Source organism: Curcuma longa, chromosome 16 (assembly GCF_044706935.1).
Source record: "Curcuma longa cultivar G26 ecotype Majalengka, Jawa Barat chromosome 16, ITB_CL_G26_1.1, whole genome shotgun sequence".
In the NCBI taxonomy this organism is placed as follows: Eukaryota; Viridiplantae; Streptophyta; class Magnoliopsida; order Zingiberales; family Zingiberaceae; genus Curcuma; species Curcuma longa.
In genome coordinates, this window is record NC_133876.1 from 10,595,707 (window position 1) to 10,622,476 (window position 26,770).

Sequence of the window (26,770 nt, forward strand, 5' to 3'; positions counted from 1 at the left end):
AAATCACCCATTTGCCTCATTTTATCATGTTTAAAATATTAAATATATTAAGTTCAATTCAAATTTAATAATTTTAAATATATAATTAAATATTTTTTGAATCGATTCAAAAAAATTATTCCGCTGTAGCTTTCCTCTTAAGTTTTTGTTCATGTTTCTCTTCTCTATTTTTTTCTTCTTTTCTTTGTTATCATTATCGGTCTCTACGGAATTGCTTCATGCCTCCAGAATATAGTTGAGTTGGTTACGACGGAGCAAACTTGTAAAAGAAAGTAAGGGTTCGAATCTCAACGAAACTGAGTAATATCTTCTTCTGTCGTGGTCAACTGTAACGGTGGTTGTGGAGCCAATGTATAAAACTGCTGAGATGATAGATTTTACTTTTTGTACAGAAGATAGAGTTGCTTCATTCGATAAGAATCAATTCACACCAGATTCATTCTCCGAAAGAGTTTATACTTAAATTTGAGATCAGCGAAATCACCGATTTGCTCCATTTGTTATAATGTTTAACTACATTTAATAATAATAATTATTACTTAAGTTCATTTTACCACGGTAAATTGTTTTTTGTAAAGAAGTACGACTCAAGGCTCTTTTAAGAAACACTATTCTATAAACACAAATAGCATAAATTTTAAAACCTTTAAAGTTTAACATTTTTTGTTTAAGAATACATTTAAGACTATTAATGTTATTTTTAAAAATATCTTTATTTTATTAATTTAGAAAATTAACTTAGAAGGATAAGATAGATATTTTATACTTAAAGAGGATATTAAAAGTATTTTTAATAAAATTATTAAATCTTTGGGTGTTTTGGTAATTTCACATGTGAATATGTGGTAGGACAAATTTATTCTATGCAACCACTTTGGGAGCCGCCCGCATAAATGATATTATATGTATCTCGATCTGCCAAGGGATATGGATCGGCTGGCCGCGGCCCTCACTGGTTCGCTTCAGGCCACGTCGCCGCCGATCAGCTTCCGTTTATAGTCCGTCAACCGCACATTGCTTCATAGCAGGGATCCTATCGCAGCTCCGGTAGCAAATGTTGCTTCAAATCCAGCACATCCATCCTTTCCCCGCTTCGCACTGGACGCGGAGGATAGATGAGTCAAGCAGGTGGAAGTCGTCTATGCCGCGCGCGGCGCTTCCTTCCAGGACCCAGGCAAGTTTCTCCCTGTTCCTCGTTTACACAAAGCCTTGGAATCTCTGTCGATTATTTTGATTTCAAGTCCATCGCAACTCAGCTTTGGTAATTGACATGATCGGAGAAATATTCCGGTTATATCCTTGACGGCGAAATTTTGTCCTTCTTGGAAGAATGGGAATTTTCTCGTAATGTGGCTAGGTGAAGAACTCTTCCTAGGAATTTAATTGTAGAAGAGAAAAAGGGGGTTGGTTATGAGGGTACGAGGAAGACGAATGGATGATGCAGTGGCTAGGGCTACAACAATATTTTAAAACTATTCGAGCGCATCTATCTGCCTTTTTCTAATTCATAGATACTTTTTTTGGGGTTAATTATAAATAAATTATGAGGACTGCATCTATATATATATATATATATAAAACACTGCGAGGGGAATATTTTCATTTGGCTTCAATAAAAGGTTGGGAATGGAAGCGTGGACCTGCATGTTTCAACAAGTGTAACTCAACTTGCTCATTGGATGAATATATACTACTTTGGGTTTCCAAGTTGCTGCAACCGTTCTTCAATATAATATAGGGTAATTATTATGTGTCTCTGTTCTAATTGAACCATTCCTCGTTCATATATTTATTCTAGTATACAAGACCTAGTTGTTTGCATAATTTATGGTAGTAATGATTCATGCTTGTGACTTTGTCTTTCGTTATTTTTTTTCTCGTTTTCTATTAGCTTCTTCCCTTCTAAACAGATTTAGACCTCTAGCTAGGTGTTCTTGGTTGTGTTGTTTTGGTGTATTGTTCTGTTCCATTGCTTGAAACTTCTTCTTTTATTATGACATTTCTATAGTTTCTTCTTGACAGTATCAATGTTTTTGACCAAATTTAAAACATATTAGAAAATCATGGAAAAGATTTCATCAAGTAATGAAGTTGGTGGTGCTGGAGGAGTTTACTCGTATGATGCTTTGAAGAGACTAGACCAAGCATGGACAAGTCTCTTTTCAACATCACAAGGTTTGTCTTCACACTGCATTTTTTTTTTCATTTTGTTTGCTGAAAAACTCTACTTTGTTAGTGAAAGTAAAATCCTTTCGATATTTGGCACATTAGTTTTCTTCTTTTAATAATAAAAAATAATGTATATATTAATTTTTTATACTTTATCTATTGGAAAACAGGTCTCACTGCAAGGAAACACTAAGAGAGAGCATTTTGGTATATTAAAATCATAGTTTTATGCACAAAATATCTATCACCTTGCTTGGTGGCACAAGAAAATTATGGAAGTTTATTCATTGACTTAGTTCAATCAAATTAAATCCAGATATGCTATGCTTCACTGAGCAAATACAATTAATAAAAAAGAGGAGATATCATAACCAAGGTTTAAAGTCTTATTCGATGTTATCCGATGCTAGGTCAATGGTTGGTAAGAACCAAACTATTTAGGTAGCAATTATTATTCCATATGTCAGTGTAAGGCGTTGCTGATATGCATATGAATATTTATTCATTAATTGAGGTCTATCATGATTATATCTAGAGATACTATATTTTTATTGAGCAAATGCAAGGAACGAAAGTGTGAAGGTATAAAAGGCGAGAGTTAAAGTATCATTTTAATCCTGGGTTCGGTTATTGCTAAGAACTAGATTGTTTTGGTACTGATTGTTATATCTTGGGTCAGCATGCTATGGTGCTGATTAATGTTGAATAGGATGAGAGAGAATAGGTGGAGTGCCTTCCTCTGCTCGACCCGATTGAGCTTTTGGGTCATTTGCCAAAGATGATGCACATTGTAGACATGCTACCTTTGAAGCTCATCTTAGCCAAGGTGTTTGAGTGATAGCACTGTTAAAAGTTTCTTAAACTGCAACTCAATAACTTTGACCATGGGGATTGTGTCCCTATCTATGCAACCTAGTTGCATTATAGGCAAGTATCTGGTTTTTGAGTTGGTAGATAGGTCTGCTTTGTTTTGTTCTCTTCTGGAGATGTTTGTTCGACAAGTCAAAGGAGAGAAAGAGCCTGCTATTACCAGGGTTGGTCTTGCGTGGTGTCCAAGGCCCACCATTTGCCATCCCTCAACTTCAATTATGGGGTACAAAATTGGATAACTTTCTTGAGGTTCTGTAGAATTACCCAATACCACACATAATGAGTAGATTATTTACAAAAGAAACACAAATAGTCATACTATACAATTTACACAGAGAGAAAAAGATCAATTATGGTCTCCTTCTCAATTCATATCACTATTAAAAGCGAACACAGAAGAATCATCATCTTCTCCACTTCTTTCCATGTTCAGAGCAAAAAGGTTGATTTTTTTTTAAAGTTTTGTGTAGGAGCTCTAACCATGCTATTATATTTATAATGAATATTTTACAATACCTTCACTACTCATCCTCTATTTTCATTGCCACAACTAAATAGAACACTTATCTGATCTGTTGATATGATCTTACACAAAATGCATAATTGTCATTGTCTAATTCTTGTAAGGACAAAGAGTATTAGAGTTATAGAAATTAATTGGATTACCATTTTTCTATTTTAATCATTTCCACTTCTTTTTCAGAAGAAGAAAAGGTTCCTGAAGTTGTTTCACGTGTTCCCGGTTCATCTAGGATTTTAGATATGGAGGAACATGCTGGCCGTGCTTTCGATGTTTTAGTTTGTGGTGGTACACTCGGGATATTTGTTGCTACTGCACTTGTTTCCAGAGGTGTTAGCGTAGCGATAGTTGAAAGAAATCTGATTAAAGGGGTACCATTATAGCATATACTTGATCTGTTGCATTTGTGATAGTAATAGGCATTACATATGTTAATTCTCTCTCTCTCTCTCTCTCTCTCTCTCTTTTGTGCGCATGTAGTGAACAAGGGTATTTTTTTTCAGAGAGAACAAGAGTGGAATATTTCAAGAAAAGAGCTCCTTGAACTTGTAGACGTTGGCATTCTCTCAAAAGAAGAAATTGAGAATATTGTTGCTGTTGAGTTTAACCCTGTGAGCCTTTGAGATTCTCTTTCTACATGAAAGGACTCTTCAATTAAAACATAGAGAATTTTTACAATTCCTTACTATTTTTCTTGCAGAATAGATGCGGGTTTGAAACGAAAGGTGATATTTGGACTGAGGATATTCTTAATCTTGGAGTTTCGTGAGTTTACATACCTGAATATTGCTTTGATCTCAGTAAAAAGATTTATGTTTGTTATACTCTTTAAGGATAACTATTTTTCTTTTTAATTGTTACATAAGAATCACCATGATATGTCGTCTATGCCATCTGATAGGTAGCTTTACAGGGGCAACATGAAGCTCAGTACAATTCACTTGGAGAACAAATAATATAATCATAGTATCATTCCTAGGATGCATGCATAATAAAATTATATAGAATTGCAGCTAAAATCAGTAAGGCGACACATTTTTGAATTCCCAAAATCCCATCAGTGTCAAAAAAAAAAAAACAATATTGTCTCATAAACTCATATGGTGGGTAATCAAGTGAACTGTACACACACACACATATGAATTGGTCCCTTTCCTATAAACTCGAACTTTTGGCGCTAGTGGTTAGCCAATAAGTTTTAACCTTAACCTTAATCTTCTACTTAAACTGAAATGTTAGAAGTATGAATTGCAAAATATGTAGAAAATTTTGCAAAATTTATGCTACATGACTATTCTAAACTGAAATGTTAGAAGTATGAAGTGCAACATATCTAGCAAAATTTGCAAAGCCTATGCTACATAACTTTCCCAATTGATTGTAGGCCAGCTAAACTTATCGAGACTGTGAAAAGGCGCTTTATATCCTTAGGCGGTGTAGTTTTTGAAGGAAAAGTTATATGTGGAATACACATCTATGATGATGCCGCCGTAAGTTAATCCTCCCATTTTCTGGTATTGCACATTCAACATTAAATTATAAATTTATAATTACTTCTTGATTTGGCAGAACATGCCCATTTTGATGTGTGGAAGTGTTAATTCTTTTACAGCATCCTAAAAGGTTCTGGAAAGTGTTCAAGTTTACCCTAACCTTTGTGATAATGCTGGACAAAAGTGTAGCTGAGATCATATGGGAAATTTTGATATGTTTGGAGTAAAAAACTAACAAATCTCAGAACAACTTTATCTTTATGACCTATCTTAAGTTAAATGATTAAAAGACGAATTAGTAAAATAAAATAGATAACCAAAGATTTTACAGTCTTTCTATTTCTTGAAACAGGAAATATAATTTTAAAAAGAAGGATACAAGACTTGAAGGTTTATTAACTTCCTACTATTGTTAAGAAGTGTGTGTGGACAACAAAAAAAGAATGCCAATTAATTTTCAAAATCATGATGAAAAATTAAGAATATACTCAAATTATTGTTAGAAATTAGGTGAATTTGCACAAAAGTAATACAGATGTATTAATGACAATTAGTAGTTTTAACTTTTAAGTATGAATGATGTGAAATAAAAAACATAAAATTAATACTACTCTGTAACTACCTAACTGGCATAGTGCTAGGAGTAAAAGACACTGTGATAAATAATGATCATCATTTATCGGAGCAATTTATTTTCTCCTTTGTTAGACCTCGTGTATGAAGCTCCAAGTGAAAGGTTTAAAAAATATCAATTTAAATTTCAAAGATGAGAAACAGCTATCATTTCAGGATTAGATGACTGCAAACTGTTTTACTCCTTCAGACTTCAGAATTTTCCTTATCAGTTTGATAATTGTTCATCTCTTTATGTGAACCATTGAAACAAGGTTTGTCAAATGTGTTTCTCTTATTGGTAAGAAAAATGGAAGGAAAAATCTAATATTTATCATGCTTTCAGAAAGCTGAAATTTGATTCAGACTTTCGTCTCTTTAATGCAAAGGTTATATATATTTTTAAAAAGAAAGAAAGCTAAATACTGGAAGAGTATGTCTATATGTTTGTATATATATGCATCGTCATCAACTTTGTTAAAACATTATTTATGCCACAAGGATGTCTTGTTGATCAACCAATTTATGACTTCAGGGGGTTGTTTAACATTTCTTGTCTGCCCAAACATTTTCAATCCCCTTCTCACCAGAGTGTCTAAAGCCATCCAAGTCATATGTCTTTCATAGATCTTTTTGGAAGTTTGGGGCATTGATTTGGTGAATACTGGAAGAGAACAGGGCATTCCTCAGGCATTGTGGAATCAAGTTAGGGACAGAATTAGTTTCCCCATGTGAATTTGTGGACTGATGTTATTGCTTGTTGCCTGGTCTAGTTACTTGTTCCTCTACCAATATATTGTCATTTGTAATTGTTTTTTGGGAAAATATTATATGGTAATAAATGCTAAGATGATGTTTATACATTCAGATTGTACACCTAACAAATGGTGATAGCTTATATTCTCGTCTTATTGTTGATTCAATGGGCAACTTTTCTCCAATAGTAAAACAAGTAAGTTTCCTTTTTATGCATTTGAACTTTATCATATTCACATTGTAGCTTACTTTTTGTTTGTTGCCAGAATCATAGATTTAATGATTTCCCTCCGGCGAAGTTTGCATTTATGATGTTTACTTCAAAGTTTCACCATAAAGATCTTTGGTTAGCTTTGTTGATATTCAATTCTCTTCATGGTTTAAAATCTTGTAGTACAATGGAAATTGAAGCATAAGTTGGCATTGCCCTCGACAAAAAATTACTTATCGTGATATGAATAGTAGTATCCAAGATCAAGTGTTTCAATTAGTAAGAATAACCTAATTGATAATTATGAACATGTGTTTTTGGCAATGGTTAATTATAGTGTTGAACTTCCCATTGCTGCTGTCTTAGCTTCTTCCAAATTAGAGAGAATATCACTCAACAAAAATAATAGTTCAATTGCAAATTGGGATGAAGAGAGGAGGGATCTGAAAGGTTGATACATGGGAGAGGGGACATGGTGGAAGGGGTCAATTGCAAATTGCATCCTAGATCTCGTGGAGGATATCGCCATGAGGAAGAAGTCCGAAATCTAGGGCTCTTAAAGGTTTGCTCAATTTCTTTACAATATCTCTCGTGACCTAGTGAGGTGGTTTCGATAGGACACATAAGGGTATGGAAGGGAAATTGAGTCGAAGGATTTATTGGTGGGATCCTATTGGCTATGCAACAGATGGGGGAGGGGCGTAGGAGAGGAATGAGGCATGTTTTATTTACACTAGGGGTCTGGTTCAATTTGACTGAACCATTGGTTCACCTTATTTCCACCGGTTGATTCTTGTTCGATAAATCAAGCTGAAATTTCACTCAAACCCAATTCAAAACAAGATGCCCTCAAATACAATTTGCCAAGATCAAGCTAAATAAAACCTCAATTTACCAATATTTTTAGTTCTTTCCTAGTTTTCTTAATAAATAAAGTATGGTTTATCATCTTAGTTCTGTATCAAATGTTGGTTTGTTAAGCTGAAATTTGTCTCCTTTGCAGATCAGGTCTTGCAGAAAACCAGATGGTGTATGTCTTGTTGTTGGTTCTTGCTCACGTGGTTTTGATGAGAACACTTCAAGTGATATTATTTTCTCTCGTTCATCTTCAAAGAAAATTCAAGATACTCAACTGCAGTACTTTTGGGAGGTAAGTCAGCTAGTTCACTATGATATCTTAATTAGAAAGAAGATAAGTATTTTCACAATAAATTCAACTTAGTTTGATCTTTTAGCAAATACACTCTATGACAAACTAGTCAACTTTTGGTTCCTGCATCAGTTGCAGATCAACCAACATAGTAATGTTACATTAAAATTGGACATAGGTAGAATGATGTAATATGTTTCTTGAGTCAGAGTCATGTAATTACACCATTCATGTATATATGAGATCCAAAAAAAAAACATTGCATATGCTAATTAGCCATGTGTAGGTGAAGAATGACTAATTTACACCAACACTTCCCCTCAAGTTGAAGAATAAATATCTATAATGTCACATGTTATCACAAAATAAAAAAGAGTCACACTAAGTGACTTGGTAAAATACAAGCAACCCATTGTTGATCTTAAAAAGAGGTTGTATGACAAGCTAATCCTTTTGACCATGCATTTTTTATGGTTATTTTGACTCTAGGAATAACATACTTTAGGTTTCTAAAGATTCGATTGTCGTATGCTTTACTTGATCATTTATGTCTCTAACCTGACTGATTATGTAGGCATTTCCTGCTGGTTCTGGTCCTACGGATCGAACTACTTATTTGTTCACTTATGTTCAAGCAAAACCTGGGTCCCCAAAGTTAGAAGACCTTTTGGAAGACTATTGGGATCTTTTGCCATCTTATCAGGTTTGCAATTGAGTACAGAAGTATTACTACACATCAACGTCACCAAAAATGGAGTATATGTCCTCTTAATCATGTGGCTATAAGCTTTTTTCGAAGAAAAATAATTAATTATGTAAAGGCATAGTGAAAAGTAGACACCATTTTCCTAAAATAGGAGAGGATAACTTATTAGAAAACTTTGATCTCATTTGTATTATCAATGATGGGGTTTTGAAATAGTTGTGTTATATTAGGGATACTAACTTCGAGGTAATGCCAGTGAACAATTAGATATATCCTAGATTTTTATGTTTTCAAAGTGTTGGCTTGATAGTAAAGATAACAAAAATAAATTTGGTGAGCAAGTGGTTCAGCATTGTCCATTCAGCTCATTCAGTTTGTGAAGTCCACTGATAACTTCTTACTAGAATGTTTAGGATTAGATCCGCATACAACAGTTTTTTAATGCCTAAAGGGAAACAACCTTTACTTCACCTAAGTGTTTCACGATATACTTATGATCACGTTCTTTAATGGAGTGCCATCTACATAAATAGCTAGTATCACAATTGTGCTTGCATTTTTTCTAGCAAATGTAGAATCATCAACACTATTCCTCTAAACCTATTCTTTCACAACTCTGTAGAACTTTTCAAACTACTTGCCTTCCCAAGTTCATGCATGATATGAACTTTTCGCAACTCTAGCAATATATAGTTTGTGTTATTGAATGATGGATATATCAATGACTAGTGATGTCACTTACGTGTAAAGAGAGCTCATCCTAGAAAAAGGGTGATAATTAATATATGGTCAACTTAAAATCGGTGAAGCATCTGATACTTCTTTATATCAAGATAAAGGAATTGGATTTTGCACTTACATAAGAAGGATGGATTTTGAGATCGTGAGAAATTGCTCAACTTTTGGCTTTTTATATTAATGGGTTTTCATGATTAATGCATATAAATTTTAGGCCCCATAATTTTTTCCTGGACTCTGATAGGTTGGACAAAATTATTGCTTGTTTATGAGTGTTCCCACAAATCCTTGTAGTAACAAATTTTGCATATACTCTAACAGAGATTAAAAAAATGACATGTCATATCGTGTTTCTGCTGAAGGGTGTACCTCTTGAGAGATTGGAGATACTAAGGGTCATATACGGGATCTTTCCTACATATCGTGACAGGTAGATTGTGGTAATGACTTTTTTTTTATCTTGATAACTTATTTATTTTCACTTTATTACTACTGAAGTTTCTCTTTGAACTCATGGCTTGTCTGTGTTATAGTAACTGTTGGAGGTAAATTATCAGGTCCAAACTGAAGAATGCTTAAATAAGTAGGACAATAAGTAGTTTGCTACAAGTGTGTTATTAATTATGTTGATGGATAATTTAGGGTCTAGAAGGAACTCGTATCCTCTAGAACTCATCTGCCTTGAAAAGTATGGAGATTGAGTGACTGCCAATAGGGAAGAAATACAATGACCACTACAGTAATTAAAAGCTATGATTCTGTATTGAAGTCAGTTGAAATTCTGAGGTGTTTGTTAGGACGTGTAGCTGTGCCTGAATTTATTGTTCAAGATATGATTCACAACATTCAAATGTTTATTTTAGTGCATGCTATTAATATTTATGGCAATATTCAAACTTGGTTCAAAGACAACTTAGTGTTTCGAAGTATATTGTTCAATGACAATAATTTGTTTAAGTTTACCAACAATTTCAGATATCAATAACTATTCTGTTGATGATACTGTCTCAGTCTAGTTTCTAGAGACTATCTAATTTATTGGTCATCATTATGTGTCGTTATTAAGTCAATCAATTCCTGTGCTTTCATTAAGTTCTTTCATACAATTTATGTAAAATTTCTAAAGCAGTATCAATATAAAAGTAAATCTACTTTCTCTTTCCTGTCGGAAAAGCCAATGCTATTTCATCATATATTCCATACTACTGAGCATTGATAACTATATCGTCCCTCTGACGCTGGGTTCTTACCTCTTCCACTACACAGCCCCTTGCCTGCAGCTTTTGATCGCATATTACAGGTTTTTCTCCTTGTTAATGGTTGTTTGGATGAGTAAATTCTATAATTACTTATGTCATGCTCATCAATCATTTTCTTTTCAGGTTGGCGATGCCAGTGGTATTCAATCACCAGTGTCTTTTGGTGGTTTTGGAAGTATGAGCAGGCACCTTAATCGGTTGTCAACTGGTAAGATATTTTCATACATTGTTATTCTTGAAGATTGTCATTCAGAAGTTTTTATTATAAATTAACTTTCGTCTGGGCCATAGAATGTGTTAGTGAGAGAGAGAACAATATGAGATTATGGGTGATTGTGTTTGTTGCTATTTATAACTATTAACAAAATGAGACTGCCTTAATTAGTTTTCTTTCAACTTCATCACATTATATGGTACTTAACTCTCCTTGTTCTTTGTAAACTGTAGTAAAGGTCAACCAGATCTGTAAAATCTAACTATCATTTGCGTGTATTGGAGAATAAGGTATATGTGATGCAGTAACGGGAAATTTCCTCGATGCATATAATTTGAGTATGATAAACCCTTACATGGTTAGTAGTTTTGCTTCTTTTCCTATCTGGATGTCTCTTACCTGAGTTAGGACTAACAAGCATTGCAGCCCAACTTAAGTGCATCATGGCTGTTCCAAAGAGCAATGTCAGCAAAAAATCATACTGAGGTCTCACCAACTTTTATCAATGAACTTTTATATCTCAATTTCCAAACTATGCAGGTAGAGGAATATTTCTTAATAATCTATCAAAAAGAATTTCCATTTAAGTGTCAATTTCAATATTTCTGATCACGTGTCAATCATTTTTCCCTTAGAAACTTGGGGATGCAGTGATTAGGCCTTTTCTACAGGTGAGTAACCTTTTTTAGGTTCACTTGTTTTTCGTCTTCTTTTGCAAAAAGTGTTTGTTTTGCTGCCTGGAAAAATTCAAAATGGTCATTAACCAATTTATTTATTTATTTATTTATCATGTAGGATGTGATACAATTTGAACCTCTTGCGAAGACCTTAGGTTCTGTGATGCTAACCCAACCCCAAATATTGCCTTCCATATTCAAGCAGGTGATATCCTTGTTTTTGTTCATATTGCTTTTTTCCTTAGCTTGTGTTCTTACTGCAAAGTTGGATTATTCCTGGGTGGTGCATTTATTTCTTTCACTCCCCCCTTAAATTTATTCTTGTCATAACCCTCATATATGAAAGAACACATAACCTTGTAAAACTTCTTTTTGTTACCCCGCAATTCATTATGTGGGATTAACTGCCCAATCCAATTGACAGACACATTGCTAAATAAGTTTAAATCACAATACCGACAAGTTTCATTACATTCTTGTTCATTAACTCAGTTTTCTGTCGGCTCCTCGAGCCATTTTATTCCGTTTACAAGACCATGAAACAAAATTCAGAAATATCAATGCTTTTGTTTCAGGTTGGACTGGAGGTCATACTCGACTGGTCTCTTCATTTTTTTATGCTCGGCTTCTACACGTTTCTCTCAAGCTACATTGATCCTGTTGTTAGGTATGTAACCTAGATACAACTATCTGCTCTTCTTATTTCTTTGTAAACTCAATCTATCACCCCATGCCTTTTCTTTCTTACAAGGCCATGGGTAAAGTATCTTCCAAATAGGAGCAAATACGCATGGAATCGGCGTCTAGAAGCATGGAAATATGGGTCCGGTTTAGACTACAAACAAATTAATTAATAAGTTAACTTCCAAAAGCAGATTTTAGCTTAAGTTGTCATTATATTAAAACCTGTGTTTATGGTTTCTGAGTTCGCCAAAAAAGAAACATACCGGTATAAACAGGAGGTATTAGAGTTAAAATTTGTGATCAAATGATACATGTAACTGTGAATGTGTTAGTGTTAAGTAAGTTTTCAAACTCTCGAGAGCATACAGATGCTTTTAAGATATTGACAAGTATTTTTGTAAAACAGAGTTGAATTTTGAAGGACGAGATGATTTTGTTTCTCCTTCTTTCAATAAAACAAACACGGAGGTACCGTGGCCTCCCATAAGGACTACTACTACGTCATCCCAAATGAGTGGTTGAGAATTTTGATTTGAGCAGATTGGGACTGTTTCAATGTTCTTTTTCTATATATTGTTCCTGTGAGGTTCATTTTTTTTATTAATTTCATTCGCAGAAAACTAGCATTTTTATTGTTCTAAAGTGTGTAATTTGATTATATATATATATATATGTATCATTTTAAACCTACATTTTTCTCGTGAATACCACTAGTTAAAATTAAAGTTAGACTAACGATGCAAATTACAAGTATTTATTGTTTAATTTTATTTTTGTAAACTTTTTTTATTTTAATTATATGGATTTTAATATCATATACCTGGACAAGACTTAATTTGAAATTTATATCTTCCCAACTCATTTGGATTGCTTTCCATGTCATTTCTTAATTGTTATTTTCAATCAATCATTAGAATATGAATCTCCTAATTTTTATTTTCAATCAATTATTAAAATAAATTAAAAAATACAGATGAATCTCAACACATCTAGGACATCAGTTTTATTTTACACCTAGGACATCCATTTTTTTAAGAAAAGAAAACACGAACCCTATCACAAGCTAATTCAAAAACAGCTTCAGTGATGGAGAAAAAAAAACAAATCACCCTTTCAATTAAAAAAAACCATAAGGCGTGATTTAGTCATTTCAAGTAATCATTTGTATTCTGGTAAAATGCTAGCAAATACATGAAATAATAATAATAATAATAATAATAATAATAATAAGAAGGTTGCCTGCGGGCAACCAGAGCTAAAAAGCAGGAAACTTCCGCCATCAAAAACTACATCGTGTCGGTCAAAAAATAAATCAGGTTTCCAAAATTAACTGCCAGCTGAAAGTATACCATTGAGTCATCCGCGAAAAACTTGTTCGGATAAATAGAAAAATGGAGTTCTCCAGCTTGAATTAAAAATTTAGTGAATCTCCTCTTGAATCTCTCCAACTGCAAGAAGATAGAGTAGCACAAGTGTTCTCTTAGTGGAAGATGATGTACAATTGCCATGCAAAAGATAAGCAAGTTCAGGTTTCTTACTTGCGAGTTCGACGCCTAGGTTTGCTTGAGCATCAGCATCAGAATTGAACTCCTTCAACAGTAAAACACAAAATATTTTTAACTAGGACAAGACATCAGCAAATAAAGCGAAAAAGGATCGAAATATTAAATAGAAGAATGGCAGGTTTGTAAATGGAGACAATATTTGTGAATAGTATTGATAGACAGGTCGATGAGAAATCATTTATATCTGTTCAATATTTAAAAATAAATAAGCTTGAAAAATAATGAGCTTGGCTCGTTAAAGTTCATGAAAAGGACTTGCAAATGAACAAGTTTGTTAATCTACTAATCTATAGCTCGAGTGTAATCTCTTTTGTTTAGTTTAATATACAAAGGTATAGAAATCTAAATCTTAGTAAAAACTTGAGTTTAGATGAAAATAAAATTTCTAACAAAAAAGCTTGATAAGAAAAATAAGCAATCATGAACACAGCAAAGTAGGCTCGACCCAAATGGTTTTCCAACCCTTCTGAGCTTGAGTACTGAATCAATCAACAGAGATATTCTCTGCCAACGGGGAAACAATTCATAGATTTTAGGTAAGAAACAAACTCAAACTAAACTAATGCAACCGGTAGTAGGAGTTTTAATGAGTTCAACTCATGCAATTACAACAACATTTCTATAAGTAACCGTGCATCTCATTAAATAACAAACTTTAGTCTAATGTATCATATTATATTTGTGAATTTGTCGTGAGCTTTGGTTCACAGAATGGAATAGACGAGTGATAGAAAATCATATGAACATTAAAAACTATTCTTATGTTTGGTTCATAGAGACATAATAATTAGAAAGAATAATTTTCACAAAAAAAACCTCTGCAAAATAATTTGTCTGACTCGTCTATCCACCCTTTGGCTCAACTGATCTGTTTGACTTGCTAGGCCAGCCCCTATTTGCCATTTTCGCACCAGGTTCGCCCAACTCATATAGCCCAATCAAGTCCAATAGACCAATAGTACTTACCCAACCTCCTCAATCCACCAGGCCTTACTAGGCCACCTAGCTTGACTAGCCTACCTAATTACACCATCCAACCAGATCAACTGCTCATTAGCAAGATCAAAACACTCAACACTGCTTTGCTCATGCAGAGTATATATATTCTTTTTCGACATTTGTATAGAACAAGAATATGTATTCTTTGAAGAATGAATGGCTATTCCTGGAATTGAAAGAAATAACATTCCTTATGAACAAAGAATCACAATTTCCAAGTTCACTTTTGTAATCAAAGATAGGAATACTAATTTCATGAGCATGCAAAGGGAATACAATACTATACTTAAGGTTATATCAGTAAAATCCTAAGAAGCAACTGAGGTTAAAAAAATCCCCTTAATTATCCAGATATGTTGCTGGATACCAACAAGAGCATAATAGAGTACAAAATAGGCAAGTTTGGCAAGAGTGATACCCTTTTAACATGCTGTATATTGAATGACTCAAAGGAATCCTTTAGTTCCTTAGCCTCTTTACATAAGACAGCCATATTTGGATTCTTTGTTCGCCAGCGGTCTTCTACCTGTATCATGAAAGAAATACAGAATCAGGCACAACAAGCATGATATACCAACTGTAATCAAGCACCATAACATCACAGTGAGTTTACAAAAGCAAAGCCATGTCATAAAATATACAATCATATTCCAGAGTGTACAACTCGTGAAGAAGAATAAAAAATTTGAAGGCAATCATAAATAGGACCGTGCCACATTCTACAAAGAGGTAGGAACTGGATGACCCTTTTCTGCCAATTACTCTAATGCTCTGTTTTTACTTGGAGGGGTGGATTGAAAATCTAATGAATGTTTTCCGCTTGGAAAGTTTTCCGCTGTTTATTTTGTGAAGAAGGATGGATTACTTATCCTTTCCCCTGTTTACTGATTATCAAATAATGGACAGATGGATTTGTAAATCCATTCGTGGATCACTTTTTGATTTTTTTTTTCGTCCGCTCAAATCGGACAGAAAGCATTCCTCCTCTCCTCTGCGCCTTAGTCTGTAAAGCCATCACATTTGCTTGTTGCATGGGGTGAGGCGCTTGCCTTGCCACCGATAACTCCATTTGAGCGTTTGGTTTAGGATTGAAGGTGGCGACGGCACTGCGACGACTAGGATTAGCCAATGAGCTCATCGTCTTCACCCTCGCAACCCTTCCCATTTTGGAGCTTCGCCTTGCACCCTTCTTGTTGAGATCATATACCGACGAGGATTACGCCCACACGATCGACGACTGTGAGTCGGAGTTGGTTGGTGGGCAGAAGCATTCAATTGAATTGGCCTTCTGTGGGAAATCTCGATTCCTCCAATGAGGCGTGTGGGGTATCGTTGTAGAATCAAAGGATTTCCGATGGTAGATTTTCTTAATTGGTATTGGAAGGATATTTGCAAATTGATTCGATTCGTTATCGAAAAGCAATTACGCTAGCGGCCTTCTGATTTTTAAGGCGGAAGTGAGTTGTAGGGCGGAATGCTGGTGTTTTGCATTTGGAAATAATAAGTTTTTTTGTTTGATTATTTGAGAGAACTTGAGATTTGCTCTCTAATTTTTGTGGGTGTATTTGGATTGGATCTCATGTAGTGAGAAATTTAAGCTTGGGAAGAAGGGGGGGGGGGGGGTCGCCAATGCCCTGATCTTCTTCTCCCACTCCATCCCATCCCGTCTGACATGGACAAAGATGCGAAAGGAACCAGCGTGCGCGAAGACCTTTGCTACCTGCACTGCACGTCCAATCGATCCTCTCTAGTGCCTCCCTTTGCCCTTTTTTTCCTTTCCTTCTTTTCATTGTTTTCCCCTTTTTTCCCTCTTCCTTCTGTAGCCTTTCCGTAGGATTCGTTTCTCTCCTCTTCTTTCTCTTTTCTCTTCTCTTCCTTCGTTTGAAAGATTTTATTTCCGCAAGGATTCCTTTCCCCTCTTCCGTCCGCACCTCGAAGGAAACAAAGCATAATAGATTGCAGATAGAAGGGAGTCCACAAATGATTACATGAGAAGGATTTGGGATAATTTTGCTTCCATCCAAATTTTGACAAAAACAAAGGAAAAAGCTGTCCAATTGACAAAAAAATTATTAATCTTCCCTCTATAACCAATTATGGTGCTTGCCACTATGATATCAGATATCATCAAGCCATGACAGATGAACAGAAGTTGTGCCAAAGAAATAGGGTTTGAAGTTGACCAATAGCCATGAGGAACCGCTATATTGGATACGAACCTCAAGTTGTTGAACTAAAAAGTGAAGAGTGTTCCCATGAAACTCCAACGAAGTTGCACCAAAGCAGCATCGGATGTCAGCCAATGGCCGTGAGGAGCTGCTCAACAACATGGAAGAAGTGGAGCGGCAGCGGCAAAAGAGGCTAAATCAACACTTCTACGGCTTACCCACAGGCATCCCCATTGTATCCAAAATGGACAAGGGTTCCCTCCTCGCCCATACCATCATCTATATCAACTATCTACAGACCAAGGCAAAAGACCTCAAATTGGAGAAGAGAAGGCTACAATTGGAGATCAACAAGCCACAGAGGAATTCTACAATTGGAGAAAAGGGTGACAAGGAATTCTACAGCTGCAAGCAGCAAGAAGGAGATATGGGCCATAATGTCGAACATTGTTCATACCAAAGGTTGAAACAACCATCCGGCAGTTTTCAAGCAGTGACAAAAGAAAATTGATTTTTTAAAAGGCAATGAAATGATATTTAGAGCAATTTGATCCTTTCCTTCCTTGTCAACTCCTTTCCCTCTTATCTATCTCATCGGCAAGTAATCTACCTTATGGCTTCCTCTCCTTACCTTCCCTACCTCTCCCTCTCTCTTCTCATCTGATGTAATCATAGCCACACTGTAACTCTACAAAGGATGGTTCCAACAACTGAATCTTGAAGAATTTTTACTTAGTTATAACTTGTAAACCATCTACTGAGACTCCTTAGCCTAGCATGGGCTAAGAAACATGAAAGATCTCTGCTATGGGTTACAGGTATCAAAAAACAAAACAAGGTTATTCTTTCCAAATCTTACTAACAAACATTAGGATTTGACGTTGATTATAATCTCCCAAGAATTACCTACCTTTATTGGAAAAGACAAGTTAATAATTACTACCTTCTGAAGAGTCTACACTACACATCAGTGCAAAGGATAGGTGTCATCACATGGCCAAGCTTAGATATCCAAGTACCCAATTGAAGGGATATGAATGTAAGGACCCATACACAGGGTAATGCACCAGAGTTTACTGAGCAACCCTAGTTCAAGGGATGTTGTTGGAGGTTGTGAACAGTTGAGGTAGCAAAGGAATAAGCCATGGAGGGTATCAACTTACAAGTTAACGAGGCATCATTTCCTTTGTGTTAAAAGTTGAGGGAAGAAATTATGCAGGGAGATCTAGAGTGATGAAAATAATTGAGCTCAATAGAGCATAAAGATTGATTTAGTCCACCATAGAGCTCCAGAGAGGATAAAGATTGATTTAGCCAGCCCTAAATAATTGAGAGAAACAAAGTTGATGATGACAATAACATCTAGAATGCATGTGAAAAAAAAACTTCCAAGGACCACAAACAAGCTGCAAGTTGAATAGATTGTCAAGGATCATTCAGGAGTTAGTACAAAATAGGATACTCTATCTTACCGTTCCTCACTCACTACATGCAATTTTTTCCCCTACAGTAGATATTATATTTTCAAGATGCTAGGAATTGTTCAAATTACAATAATTGCAACAGGAGACGAACCTAGTTGGCTATTTTTAGTCTGGTTTAAGTCGAGTTCTCATTGGTATATATTTGGGGAGGGTTTTGGATGATACACATTGTCTGGTTTATCAGAAAAATCAGAACATAACAAACTCCCCCAATCCAGATGAGAACTAGCCAATTTCAAAGATCGTGGCTAGTCACATCAAAGTCTCAAATTCATAGTCTAACAAATTGCTCAAACATCCACAGTCATATCCTGTGAAAGCTAAGTTCAAGAAAGAACATTAAAATTCCAGGATTATCTCAATGTTATTAAGCAACTTGCATAATGCAAATAAGCAAGGAAACAAATCAACCAACAAAACAAAGAATTGCAAACCTGCAAGCAGACAAGTTTCGAGTCACCCTGGACATGAATTTGCTTAAAACCTTTCTTAAGAGCATACTTCATTCCCAAAATCAGTGCCCGATACTCAGCAACATTGTTGGTGACATCACCCAAGCCTTCTCGGAGTCGACAAATCTTCCTCACATGAAAGCGGAATCTTACATTGTTAAGTTTAAAAATATAGAACTGCAAAGTCATAGAAAAAAGTCAGTGTGTATTTACCAGGCTTCCATCACGGTTACGAAGAATTACTCCAGCACCAGATTTTCCAGGATTTCCTTTAGATGCACCATCAAATTCGAGAATGCAGGACCTCTGCAAATACTAGCTTCATCAAATTCCTTGATGATGGAGAAATATTAAAAACTAGTGTATAATAAATAGACAAAAAAATTGCAGCTGATAATGGAGGGAGCCAATAACTGGTAAAAATCATTATCAACCATGATATTAACTTAAATTTTAAGGTCAAAAATTTTCCTCTGAGTTTATGCTAATCTCCTAAGGACTAAGATCATTTCTTGAACTTGAAATAATATGAAATCATAGATATGTTGCTTCAAACCATCACCATCTTGCTTGATACAACATTCTGGTTGACTCCACGTTATGATTGTTATTTGCCCATGACAAGGAAACGTCTTCTTATCATACCTCCTATTATGGGGATACCATATTTCCTACAGACTCATGTAACACCCTTATGGACCATCAAAAAGTTAAAATCTCACCTTTGATCTTGCTTATCACAGCTGTATTCCATATTCTGTACAGCTAAAATTTTTATATGAAAGAAACTTCATAGTAATGGGGGAAAAAAATGTTGCTTGAGTGATTAAATTTTTAATCAGAATGCAAGTGGAACAGGAACGAAAATCAATGAATTTCTGAGTCATACAATAACAATGATTCCCATCGCATGAACAAATACCAAAGGCCAAGCACATAAAGGGCATTAACTATACAACATGCATCCAGGGTGATAATAGGATGATTGGCACCAATTGTACTAAGCAAGTGATTCCAAAGAAGTGAGATGGTTTGACATCTCCACAGTTCACAGATTTTACATAACTTTAATTTGTCCTACTAAGAATTGTGGGGAATGCAAGATGAGAAGATCTGAGGACAGCAACTTGCTGGTGTTGCATGCTCGCTGCTAATGTTTATTTCAGCCTGCATCTCTGCAGCTTTCTTATGGTACAGATAAAAAGCTGAAGTACAATGCCAAAAACCATTGAAAAGACCACTTTGCCAACAGGCAGCTCCAACTCAGAAAAATTCTCTCACATCCCAAAGGATGACAACAGCCACAATGAGATGAAAGGAAATCTAATGTTCAATAAAGATGAATGACATTGTATATTAGACTTGGTATCATCATCAATGCTTTCATTATATGCCTCAGAAATAAATGCAGAAACAATGGCAAGAATACACGAGAAAAGGAGGCGAAGGCATGCAGAACTGAAGCATAGTTATTTAAGACGTGAGAGACCCAAAATCACATAAGTACTATGGGGCCTCACGCCTTATTGAAGTAAGACGTTATAAATTTTTACAATTCAAACATATATAAGGAATTTCTGCTAAAAAATTTCACTAACAAACCAAAAGTCCATAAAATATTAAAAAATAATGTAAATATAAAATTCACTAGCAAATAAATATGTTATGCACATAATTTAAATTTAAAAACAACTTCAAATATTGAAATCATCAAAATCTTCATCATCTTCCTCAATCATATCATTATCATAAGATGTTTTAGATTTGTATAGCTGAATCTTCTTCGATTTCCTCAAGATCGATTACTTCCTCCTCTCATAAGGCAGACACTTAAGGCGCACAAGCGCAAGAAGCTCACCTGGCTGCGCCTAAGGCGCAGCCTAGGCGAAGCCAAACGAGCACCTTTAATAACTATGAATTGAAGTGATAGAAGGCAACTGTGATGACAGTGAACTCTCTATTAATGCCATTCCAACTATCTGACAACTGCCATTCCTTCACAGCAAATTAGCCGAATACAATCAGTTTTTCACCAGATGAGCAGAATATCTATATTAGACAGACTAGACAGAACAACGGAGTTGGCATCTATTCTTGTAATTCCTTGTCAGTTAGATATAGAGAAGTTCAAACAAGCATCACAGAAGTAGATAATACATCAAGCATTAGCATTGACATCTACTCATATTATTATAAGATGTTGATAGTACCTCAAGAGAATGTTTTAGTTTCGCTTGTTTCTTTGACTGTTCAGCAATTAGAATGGAACCTGCCCCAGCCGCTTCCTGGTTAATATATGGAAAAAGATAAAACAAAGAAGAATTACTGTAAATGAAATACCGCTCTTAAAATGTCAGAGCTGTCATGAACAAGCAATGTATTGCAAAAAATAATTTGTGTAATTACTTTAATAGGCGACAACTATGGGAGAAATTTGCATATGAATACTATAGAATTGATCAAGTTTACAATAGAATTTCTTCCAATTTTTGGGATAGATTTAAGAAAACAAAAAATACCAGGCAATCGTTTTAATGAAACAAGATGAATATATATTAATCTAACTACTATGGCAAGCACCCGATCTATGTTCTTTCTTTATAATACTACAAATTAAACTTAAAATTGTAAGACAAATCTCCTTAGTGCATGTTATGTGAATAGCATCTGTGATAATTCATGTCTTTGGTTAATGTAAAATTGAAACTTGAATTGTGGACATGAGACTAAAAATTTTTAATTCAAGAACTAAGATTATATACAAGAACATAAGAAAAGAAATCACGATAAAATGTTAAATTGGAAAGGTAAGAAATTTCAGTAAGTCTTGTAAAAAATTGAACCTACAATTGAACAAAGGAAAAATATTTTGGGTGTTAAAGGGAGAGTAACTTCCAGAATCATGTTCAGTAATCCTGTGTAGCTTAAGAAAAAAAGGTAAATTTTACAAGACGTGATATCAGCAACCATACTTTTAGGTGATAGCTTATGGTGGTAAATAAAGTAAACAAATTCAGGATATACAAGACTAGTTAAATGGTTTAGATCCAAACACAATCTATGATCTAAACCTTCTAATAATCTGCTAGTGTTTTTTTTATCGCAATCAGACCAATCCAACAAGCACAATATTGAGGTTTTTCGTGTGTCTGATCCTCACAGGATATTGATATCATGTACCATGTAATTATTCACTTAAAACTTTCTTTTCAAGGACAAATTACTTTATTGAAAATAATTTCACAATGATCTGTTTTGATTTCTTACAATCATGAATATACAAGTGAATCAAATCAAACGCCCCTTGCCAACAATCAGTCAAGTATTAGAGTGATTAGCGATAGAAAACAGACAAAGATGTCAACGCAAAGTTCTCATGCAAACACTGAGAAGCTGGAGGGTTGAGGGCATTGTGCAACAATTCAACGTCACAATACAATCATTATTTTGAATTTCTTACCATCATGAATATGAGACTGAATCATATCAAATGCCCCTTGCCAACAGTCAGTTAAGGATTTGACTGATCATATAAATATGGGCAAAGGGTTAAAGAAAAACCATGGCTTCTGGCATTTGAAAGAAAAAAGAAAAGAAAGAATCTTGTTCACAAAGGTGCTAAGATAAAATCAAATCAGCAATTTAGAATCAAATTCCAAATCTACAAGTTATGCAATTGCATTCTACAACAAACATAAAAGAACTGATGGAATGTTTGCAGTACAAAATTACCAAATTATCCATCACATCCTTTGTTCTTTTGGGAGGTGATGGGCTCTGTGATTTATCAGGTGGAAAAGCAAGACCATCTGGTTGCTGGAAGCAAGGAAGACATGTAAAAAATTGTCAATCTCAAACAATTGAAAAAAAAATGCCAACCTTTAATGAAGTGCAAAGGTAACATGAATTGTAGAGGTTCATCCTTAGCTACAAACCAATAATGTACCATCACAAAGAAAATAGCAATATCTATCTGCTGTTTACGATTTCACAATGCAGAACTTGTAGGTAGGAATCTTACATGCAGATAGAGATGTCAAACAGGTGGGTCATCCAGCACAACACACTGTGCTCGGAGCACAAGTCATGAGTTGGCCTGTGGGGCTTGCAGGGCATATAAACTATTCTATTGAATATATTTTCCAGATAAAATTGTATATATTACAACTTCTACCTCTAAAATAAGCCATAGCAATTTAAAAATTATTAAATTACTCTTATAATATTTTTTTAGATATTTTTTATATACCATATTTTTTAATAATTAAATTCTGGGCCCAGTGTCCCAACCTAGAAACGACCAATGATATACCTAGAGCAATCTTGGGCATGACCATCTGCAGCCATGTCGGGCACTACACGGCCCGAATGGAAGTGGCTGGTCTTGGGCTTTAGTCATGCATAACTCGAGTATGATCCATTGATACCTCTACAAGCAAAACAATGGGATACATGTTCATCCATATAATAGGGAAATTTTACTACATATAATCCACATGCAATTTTGTAAGTGAGAGTTGTTTTTAGTAAACAAATAATATCTTTCCTAAGACAATTAAGTAGTGCAAGTTCCAAGCAATTAAATTTTTTGCATGGATCTTTTCTGACCAATGAGTATTGTGTCCAATTACCTTCATAACAAAATCAACAGAATAATATTGGAAATATCATATACTACCATTATAAAGATGTGAAAAGATTTTAGCCCAGAAAAAATTTGAAAAAGGAAAAAGTAAAGTTATATTTACTGCAGACTGTAACTTTTCCATACAGGTAGAAATGCTCTAATGTAAAGATCAGGAAGTTATTTATTCTACCTGAAAAGGGCAAGGCAAGATTTCGCCAAATAGATCTTCTTTCAAATCTGCTGCCTTGAGAGAGTATAACGGATTTTTAAGTCCTTGAGAAGCGAGATATTCTTCTGTTTCTTTGCGCAAATTGTAACCCTTGTACACACTGACAGATGGATCACACACCTACATGATCAAGCTCATATAACATAGATAACTATTAGCATGAGGATTCGCCACAAGCAAAAAATAAACAAATTCTAAACGTGTGCTTATCATGACAAACATATAAAGAACTCACTATATCCAACCTTAGTAATGCAAACATCATATCATACAACAATTTATAGAGTGCAGTATATATATTCCATAATCCATCAGGCACTATGTGAAGCAACTGTTTATGTGTAAGAACCATAACCAAAATCTGCTGATTTGACAAACAGATAAGTTCCATCCACTTGAATAAAATGTTTCCTGATGTTTGTTTCATGCTCTAAGTTCCCACAGAAGGTGCAAATCTCAAATATGAAATGTCAGTGTTTTATTTTTTAAACATTTTGGCTATCAACATACCGTGCTAATAGCCACGATGCTTCGGCACGCTTTGAAGCATTCCAAGACCAATTCAAATTAGTTTGAATCATATAGTTTCCTTGGACATGCATCCAATCTGGTTGTCATGTATTTCTTTGAATTTTGATTCCTATTATATTGTATATATAATAAATATAGTGTTACGTACCCACCATATTTGCCTCTTACACAAAAATCATGGCAAGTGCAATTAACAAAGGTTGTCAGAATCAATATCCTACCTATCAACAATAGGGAGATACATAGGTGCAAAGCATAGGATCATAAGGTTCTACAATTTAACAATATATTTTTTAATACTAACATTCAGCATTTATGATTCATCACATGTATATATTCACATTTACATCATTCTAATATGATGAAGCATAATACAAGTTATTCAAAGTTTCAATAAATGAATCGTTATTATTGTTTATGTGTTGTATTTTTATATAGCAAGAGACAAATTTTGTAAGGATGAACATGACAAAAATTAGATAGGATTCTACAACATAATCATCCAAAAAGAACCTCAATTAGTTGGAAATTTCATCAAACAGAATGCGATGAAAGAAAGTAGATCATTAAAGCAAAATTTAAAATGTGTAAATGAATCATTCAACCGAGTCAAGGTTATCAGCACTAAGAAGCTACTTGGGTACGGCAAAGAAGCACACAATCAAATTGTAGATTCGTGAGACCTCAGCCCAATTCAAATTATATTTTGGAAATAAATCATTTAGACCAAGCTAATTTTTGAGATCTAAAATGGCAAGCATGACAACCACGATTTTATCAACTAAGAAAATTACCAACAAGTTCAATTTATATTGGACAAGATAAGCATGAAAATTCTTAAATATTAAAATATATACTCTGCAATTCCTGCTTAGATATGAAGCTGGGATGATAAATAAATTGAACACGAAGCAAAAGAAAAAAAACAAAGATTACCGAAGAGCTAACTTGAGCTTGGCAATCCCTTAAATTGTTGTAGATACCAATAATGTCCCCTTTACGTACAACATAAAATGCATTGCTCTCTTCCTCCATTATTGTTGGTGGACCTTCCTTGGGCAGCTGACGAGCTCGCGACCGTCGTGTGGAAAAGCACTGGACACGATAGCCCTTGAAGACAAAGCCCAGGGGTTTAGTGTTACACAAAATACCTCGCCATGATGTACCAATAAATCCACATAAAGTGCTCCTCATGACACCACAATTATTTGGTGAAGAAAAACAACTGCAATCCATATATAAATGCAGAAAATCACAAGGTTTTTTATTACTCATAACAATAAAATTCACATATAGACATTTGTGACTCAATGGCCAACATAGCTTACGAAACTAAATGAAGATGCAATATTTCAATTGCTTCACTTGTGTATGTAATTGGAATTAATTGCTACACATGATACAATTTAAGAAGATGAACTAGTTTTTTTTCTGAAAGCATTTCTCATATTCTTATAAAAATTTTATTGCATTATGCCAGTTATAGCTTAAGATGATAGACGGTAATATGAAATCAATATCAGTTTCCAAACTTTCGAAAGCATATGATTATAATATATTGACAAGGAACTTAGAAATTGTAACTGTTTGTCAAGACAGAATGCACATGTTATCAAGTGAACAAACGATTGAGCAGGAGAGAAAGTAATTCATTACTTCTTAACAAAATGGATGCTCTACACAAGGTTCCAAAAAGTATATGCAAAAGGTAGATGTTGACCCATTGTATCTATTCATGATATGCCAGGAGAAATGTGGTGGGTAATAAAAGTATTATATCAATAAAAAGATTAAGATATATCATTCAGTATATCAATCAACTTATCCACATCATATTTCAACATATAAAAAAATAAAGACAAAAATACAATAAAAGACACAAAATATAACAATTAATAATAACCACCAATGCAGAATACATAATATATCGTGCATATAATTAATAGCTGAAAAGTTTGTCCTTGACATTTACAAACAATATACTAAATAGGATCACTTGAGGTTTGTCTATCTGACTGGGTCTAGCAAACAAGATATGTTTCCTCTTTAAATGCATATGCAGGCAGCAGATGCCATATGTGACCACTCAGGTTTTCCAATCCGACTCCTAATAATTGAGAATATGTCCCCTAGGGTTTTAACTTACAAGGCATACGGCGCGTCGACAGGGAATATGTGACCTCGCCGGGATACGGCGGCCGCTCCGGTCGGGAAGCCGAGGCGCGTCGACAGGGAGTAGGGGAGCGTGCGATCGCTGGCGGCGCCCGGCAGTGCGGCGGCTAGGTCGCAAGAAGAGAGCAGAACGCAAACACGAATCGGGGTCAAAAGCTAAAACCCTTAGCCTTTATCTATACTTCTATACTTACACTTAAAAGCGGCTTATTTGGACGACCACTCACGTGACAAGTCGCGTGGTGTCGATCGCGTATTTCCCTCCCTGTTCTCAAACATTGCCCACGCCGCGAACAAAGTACTGCCGCGGGAACAAGCGAAACTGTACGTCCGCCCATCCAGTCACCCTACTCCTCCTCTCTCCTCCTCCCCTCCTCCGCCTTCATCAGCACCCTCCCTTCCCCGAACGTCGTCACGATACACAACTATCACGAGGAAGGAAGGAGGGAGGGAAGGAAGCTCGTGGAAGAACTGAAGGAATCGC

The 26,770-nt window shown here is 34.9% G+C and overlaps 2 protein-coding genes across 7 annotated transcripts; one reads left to right on the forward strand and one right to left on the reverse strand.

Moving 5' to 3' along the window:
- The first annotated feature begins 954 nt into the window (after positions 1-954).
- LOC141847543 (uncharacterized) lies at positions 955-12,514 on the forward strand. Of its 4 annotated transcripts, XM_074735599.1 has the most exons (18): positions 955-1,174; positions 2,058-2,175; positions 3,743-3,930; positions 4,063-4,170; positions 4,260-4,324; positions 4,944-5,049; positions 6,533-6,616; positions 7,635-7,781; positions 8,356-8,484; positions 9,588-9,655; positions 10,492-10,525; positions 10,608-10,692; positions 10,989-11,056; positions 11,125-11,238; positions 11,334-11,369; positions 11,494-11,580; positions 11,951-12,042; positions 12,127-12,514. In XM_074735599.1, exons 1-18 carry the CDS (start codon positions 1,055-1,057, stop codon positions 12,227-12,229), a joined length of 1,752 nt encoding a protein of 583 aa, XP_074591700.1. In that variant the 5' UTR covers positions 955-1,054; the 3' UTR covers positions 12,230-12,514. The 4 variants fall into 4 exon arrangements, 3 of the variants coding, with proteins under 3 accessions (XP_074591700.1, XP_074591701.1, XP_074591702.1); XR_012603419.1 differs by lacking the exons at positions 11,334-11,369; positions 11,494-11,580; positions 11,951-12,042; positions 12,127-12,514 and having other exon boundaries at positions 10,932-11,056; positions 11,125-11,208; XM_074735600.1 differs by lacking the exons at positions 11,125-11,238; positions 11,334-11,369; positions 11,494-11,580; positions 11,951-12,042; positions 12,127-12,514 and having other exon boundaries at positions 10,983-11,042.
- Positions 12,515-13,176: 662 nt separating this feature from the next.
- LOC141847390 (uncharacterized) lies at positions 13,177-26,433 on the reverse strand. 3 transcript variants are annotated; one of them, XM_074735433.1, is made up of 10 exons: positions 26,261-26,433; positions 25,051-25,339; positions 23,545-23,703; positions 22,460-22,543; positions 20,938-21,012; positions 18,941-19,033; positions 18,710-18,853; positions 15,042-15,149; positions 13,598-13,649; positions 13,177-13,507 (listed from the first exon to the last, which is right to left on the reverse strand). In XM_074735433.1, the coding sequence occupies exons 2-10, from the start codon at positions 25,306-25,308 to the stop codon at positions 13,479-13,481; spliced, it is 1,002 nt and encodes a 333-aa protein (XP_074591534.1). In that variant the 5' UTR covers positions 25,309-25,339; positions 26,261-26,433; the 3' UTR covers positions 13,177-13,478. The 3 variants fall into 3 exon arrangements, with proteins under 3 accessions (XP_074591534.1, XP_074591535.1, XP_074591533.1); XM_074735434.1 differs by having other exon boundaries at positions 25,051-25,224; positions 26,261-26,432; XM_074735432.1 differs by lacking the exon at positions 26,261-26,433 and having other exon boundaries at positions 25,051-25,350.
- Positions 26,434-26,770: the final 337 nt, after the last annotated feature.